This window comes from Lissotriton helveticus, chromosome 6 (genome assembly GCF_964261635.1).
Source record: "Lissotriton helveticus chromosome 6, aLisHel1.1, whole genome shotgun sequence".
Lineage (NCBI taxonomy): Eukaryota > Metazoa > Chordata > Amphibia > Caudata > Salamandridae > Lissotriton > Lissotriton helveticus.
Genome location: NC_136067.1, coordinates 598,239,582 through 598,251,976, shown reverse-complemented (window position 1 = coordinate 598,251,976; position 12,395 = coordinate 598,239,582). Strand labels below are relative to the sequence as shown.

The following is a 12,395-nucleotide window of genomic DNA, read 5'->3' as shown; positions in this document are numbered from 1 at the left end:
GTCCGCTGGACTGCATAATCTCGCATACAGTTATCGAAAGTGAGTGGGGCAAAGCCATGCTCTTGAAGGCCCACCACATCCAAGTGATGGTCTAATATGTACTTTTCTGAGGGGAGTTCAGACCTTTCACATTCCATGTTCCCAGGGTGATAGGCATCAGGGACAAACCCCCCCCCCCCCCCCCCAGCTCAATTAGTGGCACTGTAATGGTATAGGCCCCGCAAACCAGACCTCCCCGCAAGTCCCCCCCCATCTCCACCCCAAGAGCGTAAGGCATCCAGGACATGCCCCTCCCCGGGAGCACCACCCCGCTATCTGGACAGGACTCTTCTGTAGCCTTCCCTCTAGATCCTCTACTGTCACATACCAAGTCCCAACTTTCAACAATGAATCAAGCCTGCATACTCCCCTGCAACCACCACCGCCCACCCACCCTTCCCCCCCTCCCCGTCCCCTCCCAAGAACTGAAGACCCCAAATTCAAGGTAAACAAGGCTTAATACAACAAAGAACAGGCCCCTAAAGGGGGCAGCTGGACATGACCGTAAGGGTCGGGGGATGTGAACCCAGGTTATGTCCCCCCATAGTTCAGGGTGGGGTGACCCTCCAGTGAGAACAAAGATCACTTGCAGTACCGGAGAAGGAAGTGTCCCTCCGGCTACCTTGAAGCTGTACCTGGGGTCTCATGCTGCTGACGAGCTGTCCATGCGTGCCGCATTTGTCACCAAGGCCACTGAAGCAACAGCCTCCCCCCGCTCGTGTTGGCTGACGGAGGGATCCGGGCCCTCCACCACTGCAGAGCGTCCCACTCGCGTGCCAGGCAGGGGAGCGAGATCGACGTCTAGCCGGGGAGGCTCCTTCTCTGTGAGGTGTGGAAGCTTCGTCCATGCCTAGGAGTTCCCAGGCTGCCGACATCGATCGAAGCTGAACTAGCCTGTTTTGCCAACGAAAGATGAGGCGGAAAGGATGGCCCATGAATAGGCCACGTTCCGGTCTCGCAGAAATGCGGTCACTGGGCGGAAGTCTCGTCGCTTCTGCAACGTGAAAGCTGCCAAGTCCTGAAATAGCTGTGGATGGTGCCCACGGAATTGCAGAGGATTAGAGCCCCTTGCTTTCCTAAGTATGCGCTCCTTTAGTTGGAAGTCATGAATGCAAACTAGGATGTCAGGGGGCGGCGATCTGGCTCCACGCGGCAAACCAACTCGATGAACCCTGTCCATTCGGATCTCCGTAAGATCGCCCTCCGCCAGAATCTGGAGAAAAAGGGCCTCCACATAGCCTCGCAAGTCACTCCCTTCCCCTTCCCAGGGGACCGCCCATATTCTGATGTTGTTGCGGCGTGACCTGTTCTCCAAATCCTCGCAATGGGCCTGCAGATCCAGGTTCTGTTCCGTGAGTCTAATCATATCCTGCTGAAGTTGGTGCACGTCTCCCGCCAGGCCCAAGTCATGTTCCTCTAGTGTCGCAACACGTTCTACGATGCCATCTACATCCCGTCTCACTTCACGTAGGACCGAAGCCAACTGGGAGCGGAGTTCGGAGATGTCCTCTTTAATGGCTGAAAACAGCTCGATCATGAAGGCCTTGGTGGCGGGTGCATCGCCGTCTCCTCTCGGGGGTGATTTGCTAGGGCCGGGGGGGCGATGCAGGCTGCGTGCTCTTCCCGGGAACCTCCTTCCCAGGCTTGTCCTTGCGGCTTCTGGATGTCATAGTGGAGGCTCCGACGGGTCAGCGCCGACAGAATAAAGCGCATCTCGACAGTGGGAAGCACCAAGGCCGCAAGGCGGTGCTCCACGGCAGCGTCAAATAACCCCTCTGATGAGGATCCCAAGGGACTGAGTCCAGACCACCCGGAGAATGCTCACCGCACCAGAGCGTAGATCAGCCGCTAGCCACAACGCGTTCCCCCCGGCCAGGCAGTGCAGCAAGGCCCAAAGTGTTACCAGGAGTAGGAGGCAGGCGCAAAGGGGCCTCAAGAGGGCCGAGTGGAGTCGGCGGAGCAGTGTCTGCCCCCACGCCTTCGAGAGCTCCCGAACTCAGAAAGCGCTGCCTTTTCCCGCCTGCGGTATGGATTGCCGCGTTCCGCCGTATGCTGGGAGGGCACCAGGCCGCCACTCCCCACGCTTCTGTCAGTCCGGGCCTGCCCGTTGCGCAGTTTCTAGCGCCCAATACAGCTCCACAGGCAAAATGTCAAGGCCCAAGCAGTTGTGCCCTTAAGCACGACCCGGCGCCTCTCCAGGGGTCCCTTCCGTCCGTCCCCACGGACAGGCAGTGGCTGCACCTCCTGCAATGGCACTGCAAGGCAAGCTGGCCGCAGAAGATGACAGGGGGCGGTTATGAGGCAGGAGGACCGGGCTCTCGTGATGTCCAGTGCAGTTTCCGGAGCCCCCACATGCAGGTCCTCTTCCAGCCCACACAGTGCAGATGGGCCCCTACAGGCCGTGAGGCCTCGCTGCGTCAAACGCGTACGGCTGGAGATGCGCACAGGGCCCGGACCCCGCCGGATTCCCCACGGGGATCACAGGGGGGCCGCAGGCCCGTGCCACGCTCCTGCGCTGGTCTCCAGTGGGGCTTTAAAAGCAGACCTCACCTCTGTGCGATGTGGACCAGCCGAGGTCGGTCCGGGTCGGGAGGCCTCTAGTCACTCTGCCAACGCGATCGGGCGCCCGCCCCCTGCCTCCGCTCGTCATCAAACCCGGGGGGCTTCCCGCTGCAACGGGGATCTGCCACCCAACCGCGGGGCCACTCACTGCCCCACCGATCGCGGGGGGGGGGGTGTCACCGCTCCGCAGCTCCTCCGCCGGGGCAGCCGCAACCCGCGGGGCACCTCACTTCTCGTGTAGGCCGCAGGCAGGCCCTGTGCGATCACGCCCTCCGGCCGGTCGGGTCCGCCAGCTCCGTCGTCGGGGGCCTCCGGAGGTCGGATAAAAGCTTCGAGTGTTCAAGGCAGCCTCAAAAACCCAGGCAGCACGGTTGCAGGGGAAGAGAAGCACCCCAGAAGGCTACACAAGGCTGAGAAGGTTTGTGGCGCCGGAGGGACTTCCAGGTACGTCTCACTCCGTCGCCATCTTGGCCACACCCCCAGTGAGAATTTTTTTATAAGAAATAAGTAAAAGTGAAACTGCATGCTGGCTTGAAGGAAGTGGGACAGGAGATGTGCACGGCGCATGGCTATACGTGCGCACATTTGCATTTGAAATCTGATTTCTTAACATTAAATAAACAACACACAGTAACAGCTTGCCTCGAGAAGATAGAAGTCACATACATTTACCCTTTATTATTGTGTCCATACTAGATTTTAACCTCTGGTGCAGTGCTTGATTTCCAAAGAAAGAAGTTGGTTCTTAATTCTAGAACGTTATAATGAAATGTATATACAAAGTTCGCATAGTTTTTAAAATGCTATAACCTACATTCAGAAGCAATGCACTTGATTGGTTCTAGTATTTACTAGCAACCTGGGAATTTCTGGGGGTTTCCCCACAAGTGTGTTTCTATTGAAACCGCACAAGAAACTTTGTTTGCTTTCTAGAAAAAAAATTGCTGCACAAGATGTTCGTTAAATATGGTAGGATTTGCCTTTTGGGCGGTATACACTTAAAATTCAGTCCTGCATTTTTAAACACAATTAAACAACATATGTGTATCCATTCATGTGATTTGTAAAGATTCAATGGACGTCGAAAGAAGTATGAGAATAATCAAGTTCCAATCATTTCAAGTTACTAGAACTTACTTTGGACTATCCATTTATATAATGTTTGGATGTTGTCTATATGTGTGCTTCAGTATAATTATTTATTAGTTTTCTGCTCTAGAGCGGATGTTCTAGGCCGGTTGTATCACCCTGAAGCGACAGAGTGACTATATCATATGAGCACCAGTCAGCAAAAGAATATTGCACTCTTTTGATACTGTACCCCCTTACTTTGGTTTTTATATAGATGTGCAAATATATGGCATAGTCACCATTATCTTTGTATCTTGTAGCAACTGTATATGTAAGAATTTTAAGGTAAATCATTAAAGCAACGTTTCACTTTAAAAGTATACCATAATGGGCATAGCTTTACGCAGCCTAAAATGTCGTAAAAGTTTGGAATATTTGAAGGTGGGCTGAGAGAAATTGACATTCTGTAGGTACCTCACCTGGCAGACTTAGCGTATATATAGAGTTTGAGCATGGACGTCTGTGAATGTGTAGTAAGTAATCACGATGTCTGGAAGCAGGGTACTTGTAGAAGTCAGCTTTATTGCAGCACAGAGTAAGTAGGACCATCCCCTATCTGACCAGAGCTCCAACTGCCAACAGGGCAGATGGAAACTCCGGAACCAGGAACCCCATAGTATTCTAGAGTGCTAGTCAGATGAGTAAGAGAAGCACTGTACAACATATCTACCCCCCTTAACAGATGAAAGAAAACAAACAATAATCACTGTGAGAACATAATATAAAATCAGTGTATATAATCATCTAGATAAGTGGGTGGGCGCCGAGAGCGAGAACTCTTTATTGTGATCTCCCTAGAGGGCGACTGAGAAGAAGAAGAAGAAACTGAGTCACCCAGGGCACCACCATGTACCAATATGGAAGCCGGAGCATCGCCACTACCCACCTCCCCCCTTCCGATGGAAACAGAAGGGAGAACCGACCCACCATCAGGAGCTAACAAGTAACCATTACAGCTCCCAGAACCTCCACCCTCTGAACAAACAGAAGAACCACTCTCCTTTCTTTGGAACAAAGCCACCCTTCTATAATTCCAGGTTTCCCCATTATCCAATACAACATAATGTGGAGAAGCTTTTTTAACTCTAAAAGGACCCCTATACTTGCTAAGACCCTTAGAAAACCTTCCTGGTTTAACCTTGACCAGGTCACCCACTGCAATGGGTAGGGAATTGTCAGTAGGGGGGTAAGACCTCACTCCCCTCACATCTCAACCATGCAGGAGACAACTTCGAGACTGGTGTGCGTCCGCGCATCAATTCAAACGGAGATTTCTCTCCAGTTCTATGAGGTGTTGATCGGTAGGCCCACACCAGCTCTTGCACTCGCTCATGCGAAAAACATCCACTTTGCACAAACATTTGAATCACCCCCTTCACCAGGCGATTCACTCTCTCGCAGAGGCCATTCCCCTGCGGGTTGTACAAGCTTGTCCTCTGGTGTCTGATGCCACACTCACGCATAAATGAAGCCATCTTCAAAGACGTCAACTGAGTGCCATTATCGGAGATGAGAACAGATGGATAACCCTCATTCAAAAACACACCCTTCAAAAAGGCAATGGTAGTGTCAGTGTCAATCTCCTTCACAAATTGCACACAGAGCCATTTTGAGAAGCGGACAGGGGCCTGGAAGCAAAAGCTATGGTCTTCTCTTCTCCCCCATGCTTCTGCAAAAGCACCGCACCGAGCCCCACTCCACTCGCATCAACCATCAAAACTGAGGAACGACTTGTATCAAAAGGGGCTAGTACACCAGCAGCTTTAAGCTCCCTTTTTATCAGATTAACACACGATTCATGCTCAGCAGTCCAATTAAATTTGACACCCTTTTTCAACAAACATCTCAAAGGTGCGGTCTTAGATGAAAAATCCCTCACAAATTTTGAATAAAATTCAATTAAGCCCATGAAGGACCGAAGTTGATCTTTATCAGCAGGTGAGGGGGCTAACTCAATAGCTTCTAATAGGTTCCTTTTAGGCCTTATGCCATCCTCAGACAAAGAAAACCCTAAATATTCAATCTCCTTCAAAAGGAAAGCACACTTCTCTTTCCTCAAAGTGAGCCCAGCATCATCTATTCTTCGTAATACACTCTGCAAAATTCCATTATGTTCTTCAAGTGAATCTCCATAGATTAAAACATCATCCTGAAAATATAAAACTTTGTCTAGACCCTTAAAAACTTCCGAGACCAGTCTCTGGAACACGCTGGCCGCTGAGACAAGGCCAAACGGTAATCGCGTGAACTGGAAGGTTCCCTCACTAGTAATGAAAGCAGTTAGGTGCTTGGAAACCTCATCTAGACAAATCTGATGGTAAGCATGTTTTAGATCTAGCTTACTGAAAAACTTGGCTCCCTTAAGCGTTGACACTAGCTCACCAATATTTGGTAGCGGGAACACATCCGCCACTACACATTTTTTCAATGAGCGCAGGTCTACACAAAACCTAATCTTGTTATCAGGTTTTTGGGAAATTACAACAGGCGAAACCCACGGAGACGCTTCAACGGGCTCGATGATGCCTCCTTGGAGCATTTCCTCTAATGTGGCTTTAACTTCCTCCCGCAAAGCGAAAGGGACACGTCTAACCTTGTGCTGAACGGGAATACTGCCTTCCTTGAGAATTATATGGTGAGAGTAGCCTACTAGTTCTCCTAACTGATCCCTAAAAACATTCTTGAATCTTTCTAGAATCTCATTCAATGAAGAGCTGTCAACAATTGAGACAGGATCATCAGCCCTGGGATTGACCACAATGTGTAAGTCGTATTGTTGGTAGCGTCCCAGAATGGCTGGTCCATCAATGGATATATACACTTTACCCAATGCTGACCTATTTCTGAATTCAATTTTACCATCAAAGTAGCCCAAGAGATCTATTTTTTCACCTTGGTAGCCAGAGGGAAAGATGTCGCACTCTCTCAAAGTCCTGTCACCCCACACACTCCTCATCAGGGACATAGGAATTATAGTCCATTTTGAACCTGTATCAACCATTAAATTGACAGACTTCCCATCAATGGTAAAATCTGTTTTCAAAATTGTCCCTCTCCGTTCCTCACAAGAACATATGGAGTCACACAACACCAAAATCTTATTTACATCACGCCTCAGTTCACCATACTCACTGACTACTGTCACTTTCGAACTATTTTTGTTTCTACACATTTTGGCGAAATGCCCTATTTTCCCACATCGTAAACACTCCTTATTACTGGCAAAATAAATTTAGCATCGGAAGTATGTGAATAACTTCCACACTTCATGCACCTTTTAGAGCTGTTTTTGTTGTTAGGCTGTACATTCTTCTTCTGGAGTACATATCCCTTTTTCCTAACAATGGCAATGGCTGCCGCCTCTTCCTCACTATTGTCACTATTAACCACTTTGCTGGATATTTCTGCGATTCTTGGTTCTAGACCACTTTTCTGCAATTCCTTCATGCATTTTTCGCTTTCTTCTACAACTTTGGCAAAATCTATGGCTACCTTTAACGTTGGATTCTTTGCTGCCCACAATCGTTCTTGGACTTTCCTATTGTTCGCTTGGACAATAAGTTGGTCTCTAATAAGTTCGTCAGCCATCTGACCAAAACTGCACTTTACTGACAGTTCGCGTAACCGCGCAACAAAGTCATCAATGCTCTCACCCTCCAACTGCTTGTTTTTGTAAAACTTGTATCTCTGTAAAACCAAGTTTTCCTCTTTTTCAAATCTAGTCTCCAGTCTCGCTATTGCTTCCTTGAATTCATCAACTTGTGACGTGGATCCTGAAGATAGAACTTGCGGTATAAATTTGAACACACGTTGCCCCTCCTTTCCTAATGTAGTCATTAGTAGGGCCTTTTTCCTCTTAGGTGAGAAATCTTCTCCATCCAGAGCCTCTATGTAATTATAGAACATCACAATCCAATCCTCCCATGCCATAGACGGATTCCCTGGTTCAGGCAAGAATTGGGGAGGGAGGGCAACATTAATTGGCTGTGACATGCTAGCAATATAGTTCTCTAAGAGGAGTCAGGTAATTTATTGTCTGGTATGCGCTAATACAGTTGTACCGCAATGTGATAGTTCTCAGCCAAAGGGTACTGAGTATAATGAACAACCGGGTAATGGTTAAGTAAAAAACAGTTCCTTTAGCGCTTACCGCATAAATTAATCACCTTCCGTGTGTGACTCTAACTGTCAATGTACCGGCGTTGACAGAACAGCCGATGCGTGTCACGAACAGCTGAAGCTATAGCGCTGAGTCGCGCTGAGTCGCGTCTCCTACGCAACAACCATTGCTTTGGACTCACAAAATGGCCGTCCACGTCCTGCGTCAGCACGTCCAGGCGTGTGCTGACGTACCCAGACGTATGCTCGTCTCAGGATCAAGACCGCCGCGTAGTCCGGCGCCGCGTACCAGTGTTGTGTTTCAGCTGTTGCTAGGATGCTGACGCCACTTCTTGGTTGGTTGCTACGCTACCTTTAGAACGCTGTCTCTGCCACAGCTGCCATTACGTCATCACAAGGCCTTTGAACCTCTCAAGCCAACGCCATACTCCTCTACGATGGCACCTGACGAAATTCTGGGGGTCGTCCACTCCTCTTGTAGGACGATGATAAGTCGGAGGGTCACCTCGCTTCGCCTCGTTCGCTGCACAGGGTTCGAGGGCTGATGGAACCGCTACTTCTCTGTAATTTCTTCTGCTGCAAAGCTACGAAATCAAAGCTGTGGCCAGACGCGATATCCGAGTCCAAGTCGCCAAATGTAGTAAGTAATCACGATGTCTGGAAGCAGGGTACTTGTAGAAGTCAGCTTTATTGCAGCACAGAGTAAGTAGGACCATCCCCTATCTGACCAGAGCTCCAACTGCCAACAGGGCAGATGGAAACTCCAGAACCAGGAACCCCATAGTATTCTAGAGTGCTAGTCAGATGAGTAAGAGAAGCACTGTACAACAGAATGACATCTTTTTGAATGAATAGTTGTTATGACTTGCAAATATTGATCTCTTGCAGTGCACTTGATGCTCTGCACAAACATACCTTTTTTAAAGTCATCCAATGCTTGTTCCCGATCACACTGTTCCCTATTGCCATGCAAAGACTGTACAGGGATGCCTTGAAGACTAAAATCACTCGACAAATCATCAGCCCTAAAAGGAAAGAGAGAAAAACTATTCAAGATAAACACTCATTATCCATCTTTATGCTAGCCATTAGAATCCTAAACGGAAACTCTCCTTCGTTATAAACATCCACATTTAATAACTCCGGACATTATAGAATATCTAGCTGCCATTGTTCTAGCTTGGGTGTTGCACCACACATGAACAGACTAGTGCTCGTTTAACAGGCCAGCTATTACAATACAGCAGATATACACAGAGATCGAAAGCTTTTGTTTCTTAATGCTGAGAAAGTGTGTGTCCCCTTGAAATAGTCATTTTTACACACTACAGCAAAATGAATGGGTCTCTATCAGAACGCATGGGTCTAGATAATTACATTATAGCTCAGAATCCCATGGGAAGATACAGGTTAATAATATTATATCTACATCATTTTCAAATAGTAGAGGCACTAGTCAGTGTTGCCCCCTTGTTCCTCTATATTTGCCCTGGCACTTGAGCCTCTGGTGTGCAAGCTTACAACAACATGCGCACAGAGGAATATCCTTCCTCTACAGACATATGCCTACTGCCTCTTTATGCAAATGGTATTCTACTCTTTGTTAAGGGTCCTAATGAAAATGTAGCCCCATTCATACGCCAGATTATTAAATTTGGATGATATACTGGATCGTCTAGATTATCCACTCAAATGGCGTGTCTTCAGTGAGGTACCTGGGTATGAAAGTGAGCTTAGATAAAAAAAAAAAACTACTACAGGACACTCATGGCCCAGTGGTAGGAAAAACGAAAGTCACAGACTGAAACACCACTTACACTACCATTATCAATGGCCACGCGGATTGCAATCACAAGAAAATGGTAGCTCTTCCTGAATTTCTTTACCTCTTTGTGAATTTCCTAGTCCGGTGTAACGTGTAATTTTTAAAAACAAATTACATCCTTTCTCAACAAATGTATTTGTGTGGTGAAACAGTCAAGAAAGAAATGGGATAGTGTAGGTTGAGAGTTACAGACTTGCATTTGGTGGCAAAAGCCAACTTTGCTGGATACTGGTTAAACATGGGCTCCCATTTGCCATATATAATAGTGGAAAAAGACCAAGTTGAGTTATTCTTGTTACAGACCATTTTATATATTACGCAACCTAGGCTCTCTAACACTTTACATATACTCAGATGCATACACTGCCATAACATGCATTAGCACATAAGGTGCTAATTGAAGTGTTCTACTCTACGAACATTCCTTACGGATAACCCTCTGCTTCCACTCACTTTAGTGCCCTTTTTGATGAGTGCACTTCCAAAAAAGAGAACTAAGCTGGCTGGGGTATTTGTTCCTGAATGGGGCTTTTATATCTCTAGATGAATGCAAATTGCGCACTGAGTAAATCTCGCAGGACATTTCCACATATTTCACCCATCCACATGCAGAAAAGACAGCATTCTCCATAGGAATATTCTCCCCCGGCCCAGATGTTAACATTGAATATCAAAAGAAGATGGATCTCTAGATTTTATAAGGAAAATGTTACTTAGTCTGTAAGCATCTGTTCGTGGCTTGTGGTCCTGTGGATTCACATCCTGTACATTTTCCATCCATCTAGTGTTGGGCCCTGATGTGTGCAAGTTGTTTTTCTCCGAAGAAGTCTTTTGAGTCATGAGGTAGTGGAACTCCTCTTCTTGCTGGTAATGCGCACGGTTCTCAACTCCATTGTTAGATTGTTTTCCCGCACAGCAGGTGAACACGAAATGTGAAGCAAAGCGAAGTATCGAGAGATGTCCATGCAAAAGAAGAAAAAATAAGGTGTACAGGAGATTACAGACACATGGGTCCAGGTAGGAGGGTGGTTTTATGTGAATCTACAGCACTACATGCCCGAACATATGCTTACAGGGTAAGTAACATTTTCCGTGCGAGGTATGTGTGGCTGGATATACACAAGCTGTTTTTAGACTGTAAAGCAGTCATCCCAAAAAGCAGTGGCTAGCCTGTGGATGTTATAGTAGATTGACAAAGTGTACGAAGTACTGCCTGACCAACATTAGCTTGTTGGCGAGCTAGTACCTTCACACAATGTTTTGTGAAAGTGTGAACGAAGTAGCTGCTTTCTATATGGCAGCTATTGGGATATTCCCCAGAAAAGTCATAGAGGCTCCGTTCTTCCCAGTGGAGTGAACTCTAGGAAGAGTGGGCAGAGACCTCTTAGATTTAGCATAGCGTGTCTGGATGCATTGGCAATCGCAGTCAATAAATCTTTATTCAGCAAAATAATGCCATAAAAGAACATCAATTAAACTAATTCTGTATACACAATTTAGCAGCAATAAATTATAAGTAATATATAAACACATAAAAATGAACAAGTTATGATAGATATATGTTAAAAATTAAAAACCTCATATTTAGATTACCACAAAAATTGTATATTAAAATGAATAAAGTGCAGAGATATCTTTATACTTCTAGATGACGGGGGGATACTCAGGCATATCTTTTTCTAATACCAAGTGCGCCTGTAATAAAATTGATAACTACACAGCACATTTCAACAGAGTCTAGCTTCTAAAGGTACTGCAAACCCAATTTATGTGATCTAAAATGGAGAGATCGTAAAATTGGCAATAAAAAACGTGATCGTACTGATTTATAAATAGAGCAAAAGAGGAGATGGTGAGTTGTAGACTGATCTGAACGATTGTCACAGGGGCAAAAAGGAAGACCATCAAACCATGTGCCTGGGTGAGGGACAGCCAGGAAAAAATGTAAATAGCCCAAGCAATAACCTGGTTAGGTAAAGTCTGTTTTGGGGGATATCAACAAACATTAAATAAAGCTCTAGCCCATAATGAGGAGACGGAGCAAAATATCTCTCAATGGAAACCATCCATAAAGTCACAGCTTTGACGTTGATCATAAAAAAATGTGACCTTATCCGAGCATTCGCACAGGTCCTTTTAATTCAGGATTGTTATACAACTTTGGTATCCCCAGACTAAGAAAGGTGCACTTAAAGCAAGCTAGCCGTGAGATGTGAGCCACCTTATCTAGGGCCATGCAATCCATGATTATGCTTTTAGTGAGACCAAACTCACCCGATTGCCAAATTTGTATCCCAAACAAAAGGGGTGCCAGCAATAGCAGATCTCCTAAATAGGTCAGGTCAATGTCATACACAAAAAAATCGGTGGCTATACCTGAAGAAACTGATAATAGTCTACGCAAAAAACTATTTTGTAGTTTCTGGAGGTTGTTACAATTGCAATACCCCCACTCACCCACCCCATAAGAGGGAACAGATACTTTTAGATTTAAACAAAATTACCATTTTTCACTAGCCTGTACCACAAAATTGAAGCAAAACAAAAAATCCCTTTAATGACTCTTGAAAATTGAAGTGCTCATAACGACAGCAAAAGTGACCACTGAAGTATGGAGTCGAGTGGGACCCCCTAAGTAATTCAAACCATCCACCTTTAAAAATTGGGCTCCCTCTACATAGAAAGTTTTTGACTTAGTAATTTTAGGCCCACAGATTTA

The 12,395-nt window shown here is 46.4% G+C and overlaps 1 protein-coding gene across 2 annotated transcripts in view; it reads right to left on the bottom strand.

Moving 5' to 3' along the window:
- The window catches only part of LOC144762785 (putative ATP-dependent RNA helicase DDX43), a 989,943-nt gene that overhangs the window by 451,062 nt on the left and 526,486 nt on the right, over nucleotides 1-12,395 (bottom strand). For both annotated transcript variants that reach the window (XM_078648055.1, XM_078648054.1), the window contains exon 13: nucleotides 8,767-8,876. In XM_078648055.1, coding sequence (XP_078504181.1) covers nucleotides 8,767-8,876 — 110 coding nt within the window. The remainder of the gene's footprint in view (nucleotides 1-8,766; nucleotides 8,877-12,395) is intronic.